This window comes from Octopus bimaculoides, chromosome 16, assembly GCF_001194135.2.
Source record: "Octopus bimaculoides isolate UCB-OBI-ISO-001 chromosome 16, ASM119413v2, whole genome shotgun sequence".
Classification (NCBI taxonomy): domain Eukaryota; kingdom Metazoa; phylum Mollusca; class Cephalopoda; order Octopoda; family Octopodidae; genus Octopus; species Octopus bimaculoides.
The window spans coordinates 30173336-30196107 of NC_068996.1; the positions used below are offsets into that span (position 1 = coordinate 30173336).

General features: G+C 35.5%; 1 protein-coding gene across 3 annotated transcripts in view; it reads left to right on the forward strand.

Moving 5' to 3' along the window:
- Window positions 1-18083, forward strand: part of LOC106883550 (protein diaphanous homolog 2) — a 101798-nt gene extending 83715 nt beyond the window's left edge. For all 3 annotated transcript variants that reach the window (XM_052973673.1, XM_052973675.1, XM_052973674.1), the window contains one exon: window positions 9059-18083. In XM_052973673.1, the coding sequence (XP_052829633.1) occupies window positions 9059-9082 (24 nt within the window). In that variant the 3' untranslated portion in view covers window positions 9083-18083. The remainder of the gene's footprint in view (window positions 1-9058) is intronic.
- The last annotated feature ends 4689 nt before the right edge of the window (window positions 18084-22772 follow it).

Genomic DNA, 22772 nt, shown 5'->3' on the forward strand with positions numbered 1-22772 from the left:
ATGAAAGACAGTTGTTAATTGAAAGTTGTTCTAGAAAGAGGAGGTACATGGTAGTGCAAAGAATGGTCAGGTATGAAATATGTACCAATTCTACTCTCAAGTGATTACAGCAGGTGAGTAGTACCAGATAGAAGAGTAATGGAGGGATGAATGTTAGAGAGATGAGATGTAGGGAATGCTTGACTGGGCAAGATGGGTGCAGGTGTAGGGCCTAATACATACAAGCATAACAAAATGCTTCAAGGACCTCACTTTTGTCATCATGGACAGGTTCCCTCAAGCACAGTAAATCACCAATTATTTCAGTCCTTCTCATCTCCACCATGAAGTTCAATATCATGAGATCAGCTTTTACAACTTCATCTTCCTGGGTCTTCTTTCACAAGTTCCATGCACTTTAAGAAACCAACTGCATCTTTATGAAGCTGTCCTCATCCAAAGCATCACATAACCAAACCAATGCAGTTGTGTTTCTTAGATACTACCTCTGATTCTTCTTATGCATAATTTTTTTCTCAATATATTAGCACTTGTTTTATATGCATACTGACATTGCATTTTCAGTGGGGCATACTAGCTTCACATCCTCTGTATTCAGGGCCCATGTCTCACTACCATGTAGCATTGCTGCATGCACATAAGTATCATACAATTAGCCTTTCACTCAGAGAGAGAGAGGGAGAGAGACCTTTCAACACCAACAAAAGTAATAACACTGAGCTTTATCCTATTCTTATTCTATCAACTATACTTTCAAAACATCCTCATCCACTACTAATTAGGTCATCTAGGTAACAGAAACCATCTATTACCTTTAGGGAGCCTCCAGGACATTCAAGAAAGTACATTTCTCAAATGTCTTTAGTGTTTATTGCTCCTGCACATCTGCAAACAAATGCTACTTTCTCCATTAACCTTCATGTGATTCCATTACTCCTCTTGTGTACCCATAACTTGCACTGGATACACAATATAGAATTCTTGACTACAGCTCTCCTGAGTATCAAGCAGGGGCATTCACTTGATGGAAATAGTCCCGTTTGTTTTCCTACTTACTAGAACTCTGGTCTTTGCAAACTTAAGTTTGAGACCCTTTGATTCCCGATTTTGCTTCCAACCTGTAATTCTACTACAGATTTGACTATGAGAATGAGGTTGTCAGTATATAGCAGTTCCCAGGAGCAGCAGTTCTTAAATTTTTATATAATATCCTAGAGGACAATCATGAATAAGAAGGGACTGAGAACCAAGCCCTGGTAAACTCTTGTTTGTATTCTAAATTCATTGCTCTGCTCATGGCTAACTCTCACTTTACAGGCAGTACTCCATTCATGACTTGTGTGGCTTTCATGAGCCATTCATCTATCCCTAGTTTCGTTAGAGACAACCAGATCACAGAGTGAAGGTTTCTGTTAATGATTTTCTCCAGGTCAACAAGTGCTAAGTACAGTGGTTTACTTTAACTTAGTACTTCTCCTGAAAGTAAACCATTCAAATATAGATGGATGTGTTACCATATATATGTTTATGTAATATACTTATATGTATTATATATACAATTTGTTTGTACGTGTGCATGAGTGTGTGTGTTCATGTCTCTTTCTCTTCCCATTATACAGTTGTAGTGAAACTACCTATCGCCATTAGATACAAAACTACTATCGCCATTACATACAATCTTCTCATTTAAATATAAACAAGCGCGGGCGTAGCGGAGAACCCATCTCCTTGTCATCACGTGACTGATTAATATTCGAAGCGGCAACTTCTTCGAACCGTTCCCGCCAGAATGCAAACTGACGAATCACAGCCCTTAATAAGGTCATGTGATAGTGTTTTTCTACTACCGTCTTGGAGCCCCCTGAATGCTTTAAATAGAGCAACTCATACCCAGCAAATTTGTCTCGGTTCAGTTCTCTTTGAGATCTGTTCCGTGTACCACACGACAGCAGCAGCAACAATCAGCCAGCGACCACTTCAACAGCTTCGTCCAGCCAACGATTACCACCGCCGTCGCCACATCAGCAGCACGAGACTACAACTACTGACCAGCATCATCGTCATGACCAACACGATTCTACGATTACTACTAACCAGCATCAATCTCCACCAGTGTTAACACGACTTTCTATGTACACCAATCCAAACCACCGCGGCACATCTCTCTCTTCGATTCTGTTAGGTGACTCAGCTTCACCACGATAAATAAACAGACAAGAGATTTCAGCCAGCGACGAATGACAAACATCTGTATAACAAGAATCACGGCCCGGCATGGAAGCCACCACATCACAACTAGTGATCAGCTCTGCCACACACAGCCTCAACTCCTTTCACATACAGACTCATCCTATTGTGTACTCAAGAACTGGTATAAATGCTCACGTGTTACTGACTCTTTCTATCTGCTGTAATATCTCACATACCCATACATGTATCACTCACATACACACTTTTCTTTGTATGACGGCCTGTCTTTTATTATGTTCTTATATGTCGCATTCACACTCTCACATACACATACATCTTTAACGCTATAATAAATACCTCTGTTATTCATCTTATACGGTTGCCTTCTATCGTCTCTTCATTACTGGTATTTAAGAATTCACATATGTTATCGTAGTATAACATATTTGTATATCATCATTGATATATTATTTTGTGTTCAACCGTGTGACGCGTATAAATAAAAGGAGTCCTCTGTTTTTCCATTCGTCACCATTTCTCCTTTTTGAGTTCGCACGGTCGTTCTTACACAGTCATTGTAAATAAATATTCTTATCAGACAAGTTGTAACATTTGCAATGTTCTGTGAAAATATGTTTGGCACTTGTGCTGTTTATGTTCAAAGGACTAGGGGAAATTATCTACCTTGGAAAACAGGTGAGTGTTGGCCACCAGAAGTGTATGCTGTGGTAGAAGTTCTCCTCAATGAATTTTGTCTGATCTATGAATGCATAGATATTTGAGCATTTAAATGGCAATGAAAAGTCTCCATCAATTCAGTACTTAGAGTTGTGTTTTATTTGTTGGATACTCTTTACTCTTTTACTTGTTTCAGTCATTTGACTGCGGCCATGTTGGAGCACCACCTTTAGTTGAGCAAATCAACCCCAGTACTTATTCTTTGTAAGCCTAGTACTTATTCTATCGGTCTCCTTTGCCGAACCGCTAAGTTACGGGGACGTAAACACACCAGCATCGGTTGTCAAGCAATATTGGGGGGGACAAACATATATACACACATACATATATACAACGGGCTTCTTTCAGTTTCCGTCTACCGAATCCACTCACAAGACTTTGGTCGGCCCGAGGCTATAGTAGAAGACACTTGAACCCGGAAACATGTGGTTGGTAAGCAAGCTACTTACCACACAGCCACTCCTATGCCTATAGATGACATTGATTTGATTATATTATTTGTAAGCCACTTGATTCACTTACTGAAACAGGGTTATCAATTAACTAGTGTTTTAGAAGTAACTTTTTACTTATTCCAAGATGTGAAGCAATTCATAGGTTTTAAACACCTAATTTTCTTCTGGTACTAAACTAAAATACTTTAAATTATCTAGAACATTGTATGGTTAATAATATGAAATTATTTTGGGCATGCTTTTAATCCTGTATTTAACTATGTTCCTTACATCATTTCTATGACTGATCTAACTTTCATTGTTCCAGCATGTTCTGTTTGTGCTCTGTTTATACAGTTGTGTCTTTGATTATTGTCTTAAAAGTTTTCAGTTTTTCTGTCATCAGTTATTGCCATGAGAACTGCATACTAAGTTTTTTAATGATTTCTAACCCATATTATATTGAGCATTTTGTGAAGTTATTATAATTTGAGCTATCTACTAAACTGTTTTTCATTCACTTTGCCATTGTATTGTTATAAATTCAAAAACTTAATATTTCATGCACATTTAAATAGTTTTGCTATTTAATTTCCAAAAACATTAACACTTTAAATTCATTTATTTTATTGGCATGATTAATAATTTGCTTTTCTTGCATATTCTTTCTGTTTTTTAATCTATTTGTTTGCTTCTGGTATGTTACTAATATAATTAATTTGGCCTGCTTTTATTTGTTTATTTAGTGTTTATTTTGTCTAAGAATGTTTTATTTAATCTTAAAAAAAACTTTGTTTTTATAATATTTTGTTGCAGTATCATATAGTGAATATTGTGATTTGTAAATAAAACCTGTAAATCTCTCTACACTAAGTTGATGTATTTATTGTCATGAGATGAAATAGAAACTAACATGTTTAGCAGGCAGGGCCCTTCATAAAGAAGGAATCAGAAATGTGTTGAAGAATATATGAAAGATGTTAGAAGCTTGAAGATCACAAGAAAATATAGTTAAAAATCCAAAAATATGTGAGAGAGAGAGAGAGAGAGAGAAATAAAAGAAAATAAATTAGCTAAAATTACAATTTTTGCTACGTTGGGATTTTTAAAAATGTAATTTTTCAGGATATGTCTTTAAATAGCAATAAATTATATTAGTGAATATACAAATGAATCCTGAGAATTTCAACCGTCCTCCTCCCATACCAGCCCACAAGCAATATCATAGGGCTGAACCAATGCACTAAAGTACAATAGATTGCAGATTTTACAAGAAATGCAATAAATAATCAAAGAAAGCAGTACAAATTTGTCCTCAGTAGTTTGGCATTGGAGAACTACATTTGAGAAGTCTGGAAAAAAATGGATGATCTCTTAGATTTGTGACTTCCGACTTTTGTAGAAAAAATATATACTGTATTTTATTTGTTTATCCTTTTCATTTTTTATTTTCTGTAGCATACAGTCATAGGTGCATGAACAAGGAAGGGAGTAATAGGAAGGAAAAGAAATAGTAGTATCAGGGGTTTACCTAGAGAGTGATAGGGGTGATGAGGAGAGTTAAGAAGGAGGAGATGCAGTGCTACACCATGCTATTTATGAGTGGGGAGAATGGTGTGTGAAGTGATAAGGTGATGATGAGAAGCCAGAATGTATTCTCAACTTGTTTTAAATAGCATAGTGACAGGAGAATTGGGGAAGTTAAGTAAAGGTTGACTGGGTGCAATTCCTCCCCACTTAATCATTATGATTCAAGAGGAAAGAGAAGGATAAGTAAGAGAATATGTGGAGTTATGGAGAAGAAAGATACATGCACAAATCAAGTACTTTCTTCACAGTTATGGGTGACAATAATACAGTGAGTAGAGGAGATGATGTGAGATGAAAGGTTATAGAACAGATCCAATATGTAGGTGAATATATGGTGAAGTAATGATGTGAAGGTATAGAATGAGTACTGGACAAGGAGATATATGCACAAAACATGCACTGTCCCACTATTTCAACAAATATTTTACCAAGTTTTTTTTTTTTGTGGTGGGGGGGGGTTCAGATCTTCTGCAGCACCATGTATATCATTGGTCAACATGGTCCTCTGTCATCTCTTTCATAAGCTGGAACGTCTTAAGGTCATTTTCCACCATTTCATCTCAAGACTTCCTCTGTCTGCCTCTTCCACAAACGCCATCCACTTTGAGTAATTGGCACTTATGCAGATGTCATCCACCATATGCATCATATGCCTATATTATTATAGTCTCCTCTCTTGTATGCCACATTTGATTCCCCTAATACCCAGCTTGTCTCTCAGTTCATTTATACTCCATTATTTTTGCACAGTAGCATGACATATCCAGCAAAACATACTTGCCTCATTTCTTTCTAGTCCCTGCATCCCCCAAATTTAAGACCCATGTCTCACTGTTCTGCAACACACTTCACATACAAACATCATACAATTTGCCCTTTGAGAAAATTCCTTTGTTGCCAGCAGAAGTAATAGTTCCATGAACTTTTTCCAATCTGTTCTTATTCTAGCTACCTTGCTTTCAGAACATCTGTCTCTACTGCTACTCTGGTCTCCTATTAGTTGTATTTAGGGGGCCCTCTAAGCATTTGAGCAAATCTATTTACCAAGTGGTCTTAGTTCCTACTGCCCCAATGCACCTACAGCATATAAATACCTTCTCTATTAGCCTACATTTGATCCTACTATACTTTTTGTGAGTCCATTGTTTACACTGGACACACCTTATGGTATTTCTACTCCTTTTACTTTAACACCTTTCAGTCCCTGATTTTGCTTGTATGTCTGGAATTTCTGCTTCACTTCTTTTACTGATTCTGTTATATGCACTGAGTCGTCAGCATATAGGAGTTCTTAAGGGTAGCTAATCCCAAATACTCTGCTATAGTTTGGAGGACTATAATAAATCTAGGGTAAGGTTGAGAACTGAACCCTGATATATCCCCACCTGCACATTCAATTCATTACTGATTTTAACATTACTGACTTCTCCTTTGCAGTCACAAACCATTCATTTATACTTAATTTCCTTAGTGACCAAATCACAGTACAAAGGTATATAGGCTTATTCCTAGCCACAGAAAAGATGGCATCATGATGTTCTCCATAGTGTGTTTCCCTTGTTGATTATTCATACTAATGAGGATGGGGCACTCCAACATTTCCTTAACCTTCGACCCAAACCCCAACCTGACACATCCACACTCGTTCGTCTGGCTGAACTTGTCCTCTCACTCAACTGCTTCTCGTTTGCTGGTGATTTTTACCAGCAGTTCTCGGGAGTGGCCATGGGAACGAGAATGGGCCCCAACTATGTGAACCTGTTTGTTGGCTATGTTGAGGCCCAAATATTCTCAAGTTTCACTGGTCCCACCCCCAAACTATACGGCCGTTATATTGACGACTGTATCGGTGCGACCTCACTCTCCCGCAAACATCTAGACTCCTTCCTCTCTTTTGTCAAATCTTTCCATCCTGCCCTCCACTTCTCCTGCACTATCTCTGACACCTCTGTCTCCTTTCTTGACATTTCGGTCAGCATTCATCACTCCACTGTCACCACCTCCATCCCAGACTCACACTCAAACCTAAACTATTCCTCTTCCCACCCTAAACACACCAAGCTTTCCATCCCCTATTCCCAGTTCCTCTGTCTACACAGGCTCTGTAATGACGACCATGAATTTGAGACTCAGCCTCAACTCATGGCTCACCACTTCATCCTACATGGATATCTCCCCACCACTATCCACACTGCCCTTGCCAGAGCACATTCCATGGATCATGCATCTGCTCTCTCCCCCACACCTGCCCTGCCATCTCCCATTTCCCCTCAACTACATCCCTACCTCTCCAATGCACCATTCTCCGAGCTTTCCGGCGACTCCAGTCCGATCCCTCCACTTTGCACATCTTCCCTAACCGACCCCCTCTCCTCCTTCAAACGAGCCCACAACCTAGGAGACCTCTTGGTCCACAGCTTCTTCCCTAACCCAACTTCCCAACCTGGCTCATTCCCATGCTGCCGCACTTGCCCTTACCTCTCCAACACCACCATCATTGACCCTATCATATCACTCACCCCTTCACCTGCACTTCTACTAATGTCATCTACTGCATCTCCTGCTCTCTCTGCCCTTCTCTATATATCAGGCAAACAGGACGCTGCTTGGCTGACCAGTTCAAGGAACACCTCCAAGACATCTGACTCGGCAATGACACCCTGGTTTTGCACCAGTTCCGCTCTACCAGTCACTCTTTGCAACACCTGTCTGTGTTCAGATTATCCTTGTACAGGGACCATCTGGACTCCCATCTTTGCCATGAACAAGGATTAATCTTCTTTCTTCCCTCCTTTGCACTACATGGGCTCAACTCTCCTCCCCTTCTTCATCTAACCCTCCTCCCCTCTCCTCTCTTCCTCTCACACCTACTTCCTCCCACCCACCTCTCCTCTTCACTCCTACTCTCTTCTCTTCCCTTCACTCCTACCCACCTCCCTTTCTCCTCCCTTCATCGTCACCGCTTCCTTGTAATCTCACCCCTACACAATCCAACCCCCACCTTCCCTATCCATCCCTTACTTCCACATACCCCATCTCTACCCCCACTCTCAGCCTATCCACACCCCACCCTTGCTTTCCCTATTCTCGCCTCCGCCACATCCCAACACCACCACATCACACCACCACGCACACACTAGCACTGACCACTTCCCAGCCCCACACCATCATTCACATACCTACACATGCACACACGCACACGTCAAAGTTACCAGCCCTCTTCCACACGCAACGCACATACATACTCTCTTATACACATGCACGCATACCTTCATTTTGGGATCACCACTACTTCATTATCTCCCCTCCTGCCTAGCTGTCCTCTGTGACCCCTCTATCCGGCATTCGCCATGATATATTGCTAGCCACTACACATTCTTCATTTTCTCTCCTTGTTTCTTTCTGTGGAAGAGCGTAGGCTTGAAACATTAAAGGCTTTTTCACTTCCCGAGCGTTAAGCTAATGCATCTGTTTGTTGTCAACATCAACTGTCTTCATCTTTTGTTTTTTTGTGAATTCTCCGCATATTAACTATTTGGTTCAATATGATACATTTGTGACATGCTTATTGTAGCAACCCATTTCCTATAATAGATGGGAAAAAATACTTTTGATTTTGGATTTCCCTTCTGTTTTTGATAGCAGCACAAACAATCCATACTCAGCTCTTACCAAAATCAGTGATGACAACGTATGTCAGGTATTTTTTTTTGTTAGAAAAGAAGAATTTTCATATTTAACATTGGAAATTTTGTTCACTTGTGCACCACACCATTTTGAATTAACTGCTAAGATTTTAAAGTAATAAGAGCCAATTTATAAATTATTGTATCAAACTTGAGGAAATAGAATGCCATGCAAGCTGTAACATAACTGATATTAAAGTTGCTCAACAAGTAATAGATATGTTGTTTGAGTCCTACAAATGGGACTTATGTTTGTCTTTCATTTCTCTCCCAATTTAGTGCTTATAATGTTTAACTTGGTAACACTTTTGTTTAATATTTATTTCCAGTTTCAAGTGTTTGCTGTTTATCAAATTCTGTTAATTAATGTTTAATTTTTGTTAGTTTAAATTATCTATTTTTTCTTTCTTATTTCCCTAGGTGCTGAGAGACGGGCTCACATAAGACCCCGCGGCTGTATGACTCGAGAAACAAGTGGCACATCAGTTTGTTGATACCTGAAGCAATAAAAGAATGTTGCCATTTTATATATTCCCTTTCTTCTGAATAATGGAAACTGATTAAAAAAACAAAAGATAATCAAGTCATCCAATGTATAAATATACATGTTAATTTAATCTTCTAATTGTTCATCTCAAAAGCAAAAGTTTTTAAATGAAATTAATAAATGTGAGGGAATGCAGAGGAAAAATTCAATCATTTTTATGATTAAGTTTTTTCTTGTATTCCTTAAGAATTTTTAGTTTTTTTTTTTTCAATAACTCCACAAAGTCATTCATAAAACTCAAAATATATATTTAATGTTTATTTTTGGCTTAAGTTTCTCTAGACACGTGACATAATGTAAAGTTTCACAAATCTCTGCTCATGCCAAACTTTCAAAATATACTGAAATGCATGTGTAATTTGTATGTCTATCTGTGTGTGTAAAAGAAATAGGCAAAGAGATATGAATAATTATGGATGTTAAAATTATAATTCAGACTTTCATTAGTCATTGCATTTTGGAAATAAAAAAAATAGGGACCAATATGAGATGTATGAATGAGTTCCTGTCACAATCTAAAATTCTCCTTTGCAATATTTTAACACATTTTTCACTCTATAAGCCAAATTTGTGCACTACCACTGCACACTCTTATGTGAATAAAACTTTAAGCAGCCAAGGTCTATAGCTTGTTCTGCTGCAACTTGTAAGTTTTATTATCATTTAGTTAACGTCATTAACATTGAAAATAGATGTTGTTTTCAAAGGTTGTTGTTTTTGATGCTCTTTAGTTCCAGGTCAGCATTGATGAAGCAAATTGGCAATCAAAATTGTTCCAGATATAACTAGCCTAACTTTGTTTTCTACAGTTTTTTAAGTTCATAAACTTTAGCCATTCATCTCATAAACAACAAGGCAGTGTAGAGCATAATTTTCAGGGCATTGCTTTTGACCAAAGATGAACTTGCATCATCATATCTTTTTGGAAACCGTAACTAGCTTGTGGAAAAGTTGCAAGCTCTCTTATGTAGATACCATTGATAGATTCAAAATGTGAAGTGCAAGACTTCGGTAAGGTAATGTAGGACTGTGAGCTCTGTCTAAACTAAGGTCACCAAATACTTACAATATTTTTTTCAGACAGTGTTTCTAGAACTATATATATACTTCCTTCTTTGCAATGGTAGAGTGTGATGTGTGAGAGATTTGACTGCTGTTTCTTAAAGGTTGGTGGCTCACTCTTCTATGCTTATGTAGAAATTGCCTCAGTAGGTTGTAGAAGATGACATTGTTAGTATAATTATTACATTTTAGGAATAACAGAGTAACTCAACCAAAAGAACTTTGTTCAAAGAGCAACAGCTTTTGCTGGTGTGAAAGATATAGTTACACATACACACGCTCACATAAATAAAAGATATGCATGCACACGCACACACACATGGTTTGGACAAAATAATGGAAATACTTTGTTGCATAAAATTTTTGATATTTAATACAGAGTTGGTCCACCTTTAACATTGAATACAGATTTGATACATTGAGGAATTTACTCATACAATCTCTGAATGGTTGTTAGTGCAATTTTCAGCAATGATGGTGGAAGGAGTCGGCTCCTCATTTTCTGCTCCAAAATGCATCATAAATGTTTTATTATATTGAGATCCAGTGATTGTGGGAGCCAGTCCAAATGGTCTACTTCATGTATGTGCTCATTTTAATTTTGGATAACATTAGTTTTTTGAATCAACATTTTGTCCTGGAAGATTTCACTACTATCAGGGAACAAAGTTTGTAGCATAGAATGAAAGTAATCTGCCAAAATACTCAGATAATCCTCAATATTAACTCTGTCAAGTAGAACAACTAAAATGCCAAAATATAGCTGTTCAAATCATTACTACTACTTCTATGCTTTAAAGAAGAGAACAAATCCTCAGGGTTGAAAGTTCTTTGGGTTGTCTCCTAAAGTGGGGAAAAAGGGTGAATGATGATTTATCAGAGAGGACATTATTCCATTGAACCATTGACTACTTTTGATAGTCTAGACACCATTTTTACCATTATCAGTGTCAATGAAAGACAAGATAGGCTTAGCAATTGCAGCCGTCCCATAATATACAGCTTTATGGAGCTCACAATGAATGGTTTTGGCTGACACAGGGTTGGCAAGAAGATTTCTTTAGCTCTGCTGTCACTTTTGCTGCCATAGTCCAATGGTTTTTAGACAATACATTTCACTATTTTGTAGTCCTTCTTTGTGAGCTTTGCCTTCTGTTCAGAATTATGATTGCTAAAGCTGGTTTTACCTTGGATTTGGAATGCCAACATGATTCTAGAGATTGTACTTCTCAAGACAAACGATTCAGCACTCCAGAAATTTGTCTTTGGAAATCATATAAGTCATTCACATTAATTTATTCAAATATGAACATTTGCAAAAAAAAGAAAAGAAGAAAAAAATAAATACTGCATCTGAATACATATATGCAAACTGCAACAGTTTTGAATTTTTCATATTGCCAATAGAAAAAAAATTGATAAATAAAAAGTGGTGTTTCCTTTATTTTGTCCAATCCTATTTTGTGTGTATGTGTCCAGCTCTGTCAGCATGATCTGCAGCTTATCTATGGTTTTGGCAATGAGTACAATGCCACCTGTCCATTCAATGTCTCTGATAACCATTTCTAAACATGGTGAAGAGCTTTGGAGAGATTTTATTTTCTTCTTTGATATCCCAACTGAAAAACTCTTACTTGTCATGGTAGCAGAGCTATATCAGTGGTGTATCCAGAGTTCACATCCTTGAACATTGTAGTACATTGACACCAAATAGAGGTAGGATGTAATGAAATTAAAGAAGTAAAGGAGTACATATACTTGGAACACATTGTGAATATGTGCCTAGACATGGATGGTGTTTACTTCAATAAAGGAGGTGCTCAAGGCTAAGCTAGATAAGACCATACATGCCAAGCTCTTCAATAGCTCTACATCCAATATGTGCTCTAATATGCAAATGCCTTCTGCTATAGCCCTGGACTGTCCAAAGTCTTGTTAGTGAATTTGGTAGATAGAAAATGAAAGAAGCCTGTTTTTATGTGTGTATCCATATCTTGACATCACATGATTGTTGTAAATGAATGTCATACATTTCCAATATTGTGTGAAAGCATTTATAGCTATAGGGAACTATTACTTTGCTTGGAAACAGTAAATGGCTGGTGACAGAGAGGGCATGCAACCATAGAAAATGTGTCTCATCCAATTCCATGTGATCCCTGCAAGAGTGGAAAAGTGGGAATTAAAATGATGATAACGATATTCACATGTCCAAACACGCACACAAATATAAATATAATTGTGTGCAGATGAATTTGTGTGTGTGTGTATAAACTTTTTTGTTCTCCATTTTTCTCCTTTCAACCCTTTCTGTCAGTAGGCTCAAAATGTCAAAGACTTTTCCATTCTTCTCAAGCATCAAACTAATACACCTGCATATTGTTCTGTCAGTTGTTTTTGTCTTTTGTTTTCTGCAGAGTAGTTGATGTTTGGAAGGGCATCCAGCCATAAAAACCCTGCCAAAACAGATACAGTAGCCCAGGGTAGTTTTCTACCTGGCTGGCTCCTGTCAACCTTCCTCCCCATGCATGCATGGAAAACAGATGTTAAACGATGTATACACACACACACACTGATTTGCTTAAGAGAAATGAGAGAAGAATAAATCAGTAAATGCTGCAGAGTATAAATGTTTCTCTTCTGATCTTCAGGTGAAATCTTTATTGAATAAATAATGGTATAATCAGCTAAAACTAAAATGTTATTTTGAAAAGCTGCAATGCAAAACTTGATATAAACATCTTGAAAACTCAGCTCTTTTTATTATTATTTTATTGTAACTATGCTTTATGTATTAAGTGTCCTTGCTGTATATTAACAAGGAGATATCGTTTGTCTTTTACTTTTTTGATTCATTGGACTGTTGTCATGCTGGGGCACAACCTTAACTCCAGCACTTAATTTTTTAAGTCTGGTACTTTTTCTTTCAATATCTTTTTTGAACCACTAAGTTATGGGGGCATAAGCAAGTGAACATTGGTTGTCAAGCAGTTGATGGAGGCAAACAGACATACAGTCACATATATATAACAACTTCCACACAGTTTCTATCTACCAAGTTGACCCACACGGCATTAGTCAACCCAAAGCTCTAGTTGAAGACACTTGCTCATGGTGCTGTGCCATGGACTGATCCCAAAACCATGTAGTTGTAAAACAAACTCCTTAACTGCAAAGCCATACCTGCACACACATATATATATATATGTGTATATGTATATATGTAGGTACGTTTGTATGTAAACATATGTATTTATGTGTGCATGTGTATATGTTGGTATATTTATAGGTATGTGTATTTATTCTTTTGCTTGTTTCAGTCATTGAACTGTAACTGTACTTGAGCATCTCTTCAAAGGGTTCAGTCTAAGCCTGGTGTGTTTTCTGTCAGCTTCTTTCTGTCAAATTTTTATTATGACATAAGCAAACACTGGTTATCAAGTGGTGAGAAACAAACATGCACACATACACACACATATGATGAGCTTCCATAATTTCTATCTACTTGTAAAGTATTGGTTGACCTGAGACCCCTGTAAAAGAAGAAAACTTCTAAACACATAGCCATACCTTTGTGTGATTAAGAATTGAGGCTGTATTTCTGGGTTCAGTTGAACCATGAAAAAAGAAGATTTCTTAACCTTACACCCATGCCCACACCTAAGTTTTGTGAAGATAGTCTATAAACAAACTTAGCATTCAAAGCATGAAGTAAAAGATAATCATGCAGATATTAACTTTTAATGCTCATTTTTTCTGAATTACTATAGTAAAAAATAGACAAAATATTGGAATGAATTAGGTCAATCAGGTCTCTCATAATATAATACATGAAAAAATTATGTAAATACTGTATTTTATACATGGAGTCTTAGCATGCAAAAATTGATATAAAAGGAATTTGAGCAAAACTATAATTGTTATGTCTAGCCAGTCATGATACAATGATGTATGGCAAATTAGGGGTAACTACTGTCTAATGTGTATGAAAAATGAATTTGACTTCAACGAACTAATACTGTATTACCTTAAGGTGAATGAAAACATTAAGTTTGCTCTGGCATTTACCATATAGCATTTAATCTAGCTCTCTATTGTTTACACTAACTATACCATCCTTATGCATCAGTTGTTAAAAGTAAAAAGATATACACTTATCTATTCTAGATATTGTATCTTATATATATATATATATGTGTGTGTGTGTGTGTATATATATATATAATAAGGAGAATGAAGAATTTGAACATTCAAACTTTATGTTCATTTCCAGTTAGCTTATTCATAATAATTGTCTGACACGTGTTTCAATTGTACTAATTGCATATTGTTGTATATTTATATTCAGCAACATATACACACACTCACACAGAGTCTGAAGTCACATTGATGTGACCCAACAATGTCAAAATCACAACTACTCAGTTGCTAAACTCACAAGGATTTTGTATTATTGCTATTTCAAAATAATTTTTAAATCTCTTATATCCTCTGTGGTGTGTTACATATTTTTTTCATTTTTACAAATATTGCAACTCCAAGGATTTAAAGACATTGAGTCAGATAATGATTGATGATTATTGAAGTAAGAAAAAAAGATATACTGATCTTATGTGAGTTACATGCACTACTGATATTGATATCGTCATTGGAAAATGTTTAACTATAATATAATTTAATTCAGCTCCCTTGTAAATTTTCAATCTCTGTACAGTAAACCACCAAACTATGAGTCAAAGAGGGAAACCTCTATACTATTCCTAGAAAAAGCAGTCAAATTTCCTTTAAAGAAATTTCCTTTCATCTTCTTGTTAACTTGCTACAAATTGATCAGAACCTGATCACTGATGAGATTATCCATCTTCAATTTACAAGAATTAATAATAATAATAATAATAATAATAATAATGGTTTCACATTTTGGTACAATGACCAGAAATTTGGGGGAGGAGATAAGTTAATTACATCAACCCCAGTGCTCAGCTGGTATTTATTTTATTGCCCTTGAAAGAGTGAGAGGCAAAGTCAACCTAGGTGGAACTTGAAATCAGGACATAAAGACAGATGAAATGTCAAACACAATTAGAAGATCATGGCCTGTAATAAACCAGATTGACTTTATTTATTGAACAATATTTTAACAGCACATCTGTTTTCCTCAGATTCAAAATGAGTCAAAAATGATAAAAGATTATGATACACAAATATTCAGCTGGACTATATATATTATGCTTCTTCCTAGACACAAAAAGACTTCAAGTTTCATTTGTCTATAACTGGTTTAACAAGAAAAAAGTAAAAAAAAAGGAAAGAGCTGTTAGGCAGATGTTTTGTATAAGTTTAATGTAATTCTGTAATTTTGTTCATCCCCTTAGAATATGATACAAATAACTCATAAATATATTTATCTTCACATGTTTTAAGGATTGAAAGTTTGGTAGAGACAGAATATTTAAGATGTTCATTAAAGTTACAGTCATTTGTAGTGACATGCTCAGCAAGTTCCATCGAAATAGTGTTATTGTTCCTGACATTATATCTATGCCCATTAAATTTGTTTTGTTTTTTTTTAATGTTGTGCAGCCAACAAGATTTTGAACTTGAGGAAGAGACATAGTGTTGAAATATTGTTCTAAAAGCATAGTAAAGCTGTATTTTGTTACACCTCATGCTCTTCTAATTGTGTATTTACTTTCATAAAGAGTTAGATGAATTTTCATAAATAACAATAAGATGAGTACGATGTGATTTGTAATAGAGATTGTTTATTTACCTTCATGAAGAGTTACATCAATCTTTATAAATTATCAAAATCTAAAGATGATGATAACAGTTTCAAATTTTGGTATAAGGCCAGTTATTTTTACGGAAGGTAGTAAGTTGATTACATTGACCCCAGTGCTTAACTGGTACATATTTTATCAATCCCAAGATGAATGGCAAAGTCAACCTCAGTGGAAGCTGAACTCAGAATGTAAAGTTAGAAGAGAAACCGCTAAGCATTTTGTCCAGTGTGCTGATTGTGCCTGTTCACTGCCATGCTGATAATGATAGTTTGAATTCTGTGAAATATTTTCATTAAAAAAATCTCTTTCCATCTACAAAGCAATATTATGTTAAATAGATTCACGATAACATTTCTCCTCTTCAATCCATAAATTCTTTTTACTATCCATTTTACCATTCTGCCATTATCTCATCTTAGATTATAATATAGTGAAGTGCCAGTTGTTTTCCATAATAACATTGATTTGTGTTTCTTAGCTGGTTCAAATTGGTGTTTTACTGATAATTTTAGAGCAGAAACTGAAAATTGAGATTTATTGTTGTGTGTTAGACTACTACAAGTCCTTGAATTCTGGTGATTATTATTGATTAATGATAGTTAACTTTTCATATTACCTAAGACTTGTATATGAGCAACTGTCTTGAACAAATTGTTTATATTTGCATATAGATACATACTTTATGCTCCTCTATCTGTTATGAATTAAATTTTTTTTTTCATTTCTGCCTAAAAATGATAGAAAAGTAAAAGGCAAAAATTTTGGAAATTTTTGCTCCAATGTTATATTTCCTCCATGCAGTTACTTTAACACTAGAAGTATGGATGAATCTAAGTGTTTTATTATGTCTTACAATTTAAATGTTTTATATTGTCACTTCATATCATACCAGATATTTTATATATGAATAAACTTTGTTTTATATTTCATCATTATGTATTTTATATTTCATGATTGTAAGAGCTTGTTTCAGTTTTTTACCTTATATATCAACTTACTGCCCGAATTTTACAGACTGTGATATGTCACCTTAATTGCCTTAAATTTTTTTCTATTCTGGGTATGGGGTGGGGGAGACATTGATTGAGAAACAAAAGTAGGAGGTAACAATAATTCAAAAATGAAAGAATATTGAAATAAATTTCTAATCATAAGAATTTGATTTGAAAATATTTTCTAGTATTACAATTGTATAACTGTACACTAATGGGATAGTATGCAAATGAATACATAAAACTGCGGGAGTCTAGAAAAAGTATCTATGTATGATATTTAAAAGAAAGAAATAGAAAATATAACAAAATATGATATATTGTTGTACGTAATTTGCTCGTGTGCATAAGACCAACTATTAAACTTATATTCGTATCCATTTTAGAATTTAGATGTCTGAATCTACATCTCATCATTGCAGGAGTATGTCTCTCCTTTATGATTTATTACATAAAATACTTCAATTTATTTTTATTAATTTAAAAGAGTGAATAATTTCAAGATTTAAAGAATTTTTAAATGCGAAAATATTTCTGAAGTGACAATTTAAACCAATTAAAAACACGATTTTTTTTTTTCCCAAATGGGGCAACTGTTATAAATTCATAAATTTAATATTTTACTCGGTTTAGCATGTGCATATGACTGTAAATATATGTTGTTAACTGTAACTCCTTAATTTGAACAAAAAATGTTTTATAAAAATTGTCAAAAACTCTTTTAATTCAAATTACAATAAATGTAAACAAACAAAGTTTGCTTTTAGAAGCACTGAGATGTATTGAAACAAACTTTGTTTGTTTACGTTTATCGTAATTTGAATTTAACATACAGCATCTTATAAAGCTAGATTTATAAGTTCAAAAATTGTGGATTAACTTGTCAGCGAGAAGTTTAGCTTAATGGTAAAGCACTTGACTGGTAATCACAGGGATGCGAGTTCAAGTCTCATGGCTGACTGTTGACAAATTTTTCTGCAAAATATGGATATTTTATCCTGATCCTGCTGTTCCATCAGCATTATTCTGCATTTGAGAATAAATTATTTCCTTATCTATATCTTTCTTTTAGTTCAGTTTTATTTCAGTCATCGTATTTTCTTTATATAGTATATATACATACATACAGTGGCAGACTGTCTAAAAATATTGGTTGCCAGGAGACTAAGGGGGCCCACCCGCGACTACAAATAGGCCCATCTGTAACTACAAGTGGGCCCACCTGCAACTACAAGGGGGTCCACCTGCAACTACAACGCTATCATTTATTTATTTTTTTTTTTTGTTGTTTTTTGTTAAAAGTATTCTTTTCAATTGTCTACAAACATAGCCAGGCTGAAATAATGCATTCTTCCAAGAGTGAATAAAAAATTTTGAAACTTGAGGGCATGGGCCCCCATATATAGATTCTAATGGTGCAGGGGCCCACTTGCCATCAGGCAAGCTGGCAACCTGGCCAGTCTGCCACTGCATACATATATGTATATGTGTGTATCTTTTAATCCCTTTTTTCTTCCTATATATATATATTCTTTTATTTATTTCAGTCATTTGACTGCAGTCATGCTGAAGTACTGCCTTAAAAGGTTTTTTTATTTGAAGAAATTGACCCCAGGATTTATTCTTCGTAAGCCTAGTACTTATTCTATCAGTCTCTTTTCCTAAACTGCTCAGTCACAGGAACACAAACACACCAACATCAGTTGTCAAGCAATGGTAGGGGACAAACGTACTTATATATACAACGGGCTTCTTTCAGTTTCCATCAACCAAATCCACTCACAAGGCTTTGGTCAGCCCAAGGCTATAGTAGAAGACATTTGCCCAAGCTGCCATACAGTGGGACTGAACCCGGAACCATGTAGTTTGGGAAACAAGCTTCTTGCCACACAGTCACACCTGTGCCTATTATATATATATATATATATATATATATTTTAATAATGATAAGGAAAACGAAGTTTTTCCACATCTATAATTTTATTACACAGTTATTTACAGCATTCTTTCTAGACCGTATATTACAACTGCATCAACTGTTCTCTGTTAGATATACATCCTGGTGTCATTGTCAGTACTATTTCATCAGGGTTCTTATTTACTGCCATTTCAAGATGAAACTGAAGAAATCAATAAGCTGAATAAATAAAGTGTTTTTTAGGAGGTAAGGGTGTTACTATAAATAGTTGTAGGAATCTTGACCTAGGGTTCACCTCCTCTAAATGTGATAGGTGAAGTAAAATATAGTCCTAAAAATAGGTCAAGGCTGGATTAAATGTTTGTGTAGATTCATTACTACTATAAGAAGTTTACCACTCCACTCATTTCAAGGAGAATATTCTTAGTTTTAGAGGTATTCAGTTAATTTTGACTTTTATTTTTTGTTTCTTGTTTTCACAATTGGTATTCTAACAATTTATAATTTTTTTTATTATATAAAGTGCAATGTCATCATCATCATCATTTAACATCGGCTTTCCATGCTAGCATGAGTTGGACGATTTGACTGAGGACTGGCTAACCACATGGCTACACCAGGCTCCATTCTGATTTGGCTGAGTTTCTACAGCTGGATGCCCTTCCTAACGCCAACCACTCCAAGAGTGTAGTGGGTGCTTTTATGAGCCACCAGCACAAAGGCCAGTAAGGCGGTACTGGCAATGGCCATGCTCAAAATGGTGTATTTTACGTGTAACCTGCACAAGAGCCAGTCCAGCGGCACTGGCAACAACCTCGCTTGAATGTCTTTTCGTGTGCCAGGAAGGCGACGCTAGTAGCAATCATGCTCAAATGGTGCTATCGAATGTCTTTTCACGTGCCACTGGAACAAGTGCCATTAAGGTGACACTGGTAACGATCACGCTCAAATGGTGCTATTTACGTGCTACTGGCACGGAAGCCAGACAGCTGCTCTGGCAACGATCACGCTCGGACAGTGCTCTTAGCGCCCCACTGGTACAGGTGCCATCACAATTTCGGTTTCATTTGCCCCAAATGGGTCTTCACAAGCCAAGTTTAGTGTCCAATGAAGGAGACGTTGGCATGGGTGCCAGTCGTCGAATTTGGTTTGATTTCGATTTCACTTGCCTCAACAGGTCTTCACAAGCGGAGTTTAGTGTCCAATCAAGGAAAGGTACGCATAAGTGGGCTGGCTGTTAGAATTGTTTAAAAGTAAATTTTCTTGCATGAAGACACCTTAAACCACATTCCTGTCTAGTGTTTATCAGATTAAATTTAGAAGTGAAAATTTGGTACATTTCCTTTCTGCATAAGTTACATCTTTTACTCCCTATACTATACAGTTTAACCTTACTAATAATATCACACCCAATTAAATATATTTTGTTACTATCCTTCAGCAACGAAATTAATTTACTGAGACTTGTAAAATTTTTCTTGTCTCTATATCCGAAACAATTTTTGTGGTTAGCTATTCTTTGTTCGATAAAACATGAGCTGGCACCTATATAGAAATACTCCTTGTTTTTTTATATGTAACTTTGCACCTGTAAACCACATTTTTAATCTTACATTCAAAGTTTAAGGAAAAATGCCTATTCTTTGTGCAATCACAGTTATTCTTCTAATTCTATTATTTTTTATTTTGGTTTCATTCATGGTAATTTCTAACTTTTTCGCCTATGTTCCTGGTTATTTGCATTATTCCCATTAATGACATTCTGGGTACTGCACTTTTAAGCATTCTTGTCTTCCCTTCCTAGTCTCACGTTTGAGTTAGTTATAGTTGTTTCCCTTTGATCAATGCTTCTGCTATAACTATTTCTCGTGTCCCTAGCTTAGTCAGTTATATTAATATCATTACTATTTATTGCTAATCCACTATTTATATTCAGGTTATTACTATCAGTATTCTCATGGAAATTCCTTAACTTACTCATGCTATGTGTTGCTATAATTTGCACAAGGTTCCAGCTATTAGAAAATGCAAGTCTAATTTTATGTCTATTAACACATTAAAATATTTACTATTTTTTTGAAAATATTTTTCCAGCAGAACAATTTGGGAGTGTTGGAAAGAATTTGCTTTCAGAAGGGAATTATATACCACTCCACATTACTAGACACATTTTCACTAGAGAAGTTTTTGGTATGGTTGCCAGCAGTTTTAGTTATGTACCTAGTAAAAGTGTTTAACCTATTTCTTTGGTTTTTATATTTGGTCCACTGGTCATTAACCTTGTTAATTATTTATGTATTTCTAGTGAGATGGTTCTCATAGTGATAACCTCCTTTATCTGAGTGCAGCCTACTAATGTTTCAGCTATTATCTAAGTTACATAATACTTTATTTGGCTGTAATTCCTTAAAACCATTCACCTTCGTATTAGTTGGTATTCCATGGTTCTCTCCTCTTAGTCCTTAGCTGGCTATTATTCATCTTTTTTCCATTAACTAGTATACTGCAATTATTGTCATGATTATCCTTCTTACTACATTTCTTTATTGAATTGTTGATTTTGTTGTAGAATTTTAATTTTTCCCCATATCCTGCTTTCCATAGTGCTACATTATAAAGTCCTTATTTTGTTTGAAAATTTCTTCATTCACTGTTAGGTTCGAAATTTGGATAGACATGTTCTCTAATATTGATTGGGTTATGCATTTAAGGTGATTACTATTTTTATATATGTATCTAAGGTTCGTGTTAGGCTTATGATAAAGCTTATAAATCCCTTCACTTAAATCTAATGTAACATCAAGAAGGTTGACAGAGTTGAGTTCATTCTTTATTGATATGAATAGTCCTGGGTTCTTATAGAAGTTTTTAAAAATTCTCCTGTACCTCTCTATCTCTGTGTCTGAGGGTTTATCCAGGGTAAAAAGTGCATCATCCCTGTATAGATCCCCTCCTATATCAGGAAATTCTTTGTTTATGCTAAATAGTAAGTAGATTCCTACTAAGTCCCTAACTTGCATGGAGTCTGTTGATCCCATAGTAATATTGAACATCTTCAGTTTCACCTTTCTAACCCAGTACTTCTCTTCAAATTTGATAACTCATTTTCTAGCCACTAAGATAATGTCTATCTCTTCTCTAGTTAGTTCAGAGTTGTTTCTAACAAACAGGAATGCCTTATTTAGGAGGATAGGATTTATAGAAGAGTAATAGTTAGTAATATCAATTTGCATAAATCTTGCTCTATTTTTATTGGTGAGACTAATGAACTACTTGATGGCAACCTCGGGTATCAGTCTGCCGACCAGCAGTGGTATATAGTGTCATACTGTCACATGGTGCTTCTTTGTTTGGCAGTACTTCACCCCTGTTTGTTGATTTTTGCAGTGGATGAAAGGAAGGGACAGTGTTCTTTCATAATATTCTGTTTTCTGCTGGGGAAAATGGTGACCAACACAGTTGTCATGCCTCAAACAGCTTACAAGAGCATTGCCATGTACAAAACAAAAGTTTACAAGTAGTTTTCACACTTTAGGAATGGTCAGTTGTTATGTGGAGACCAACCTCATTCAGGGCAACCGGTGACCTCCCCAACTAATGCAAACATCATGAAAATATACATATATATATGTGTGTGTTTTTATATAGATAAGTATATATGTCTCACGCGCACGCTCTCTATACATGTGTGTGTGTGTGTGTATCTCTCTCTCTCTCTCTCATATATATATATATATATATATATATATGAGAGAGAGAGACACACACACACACACATGTATATATATGTATATGTATATATATATGTGTATATATGTATGTATATATA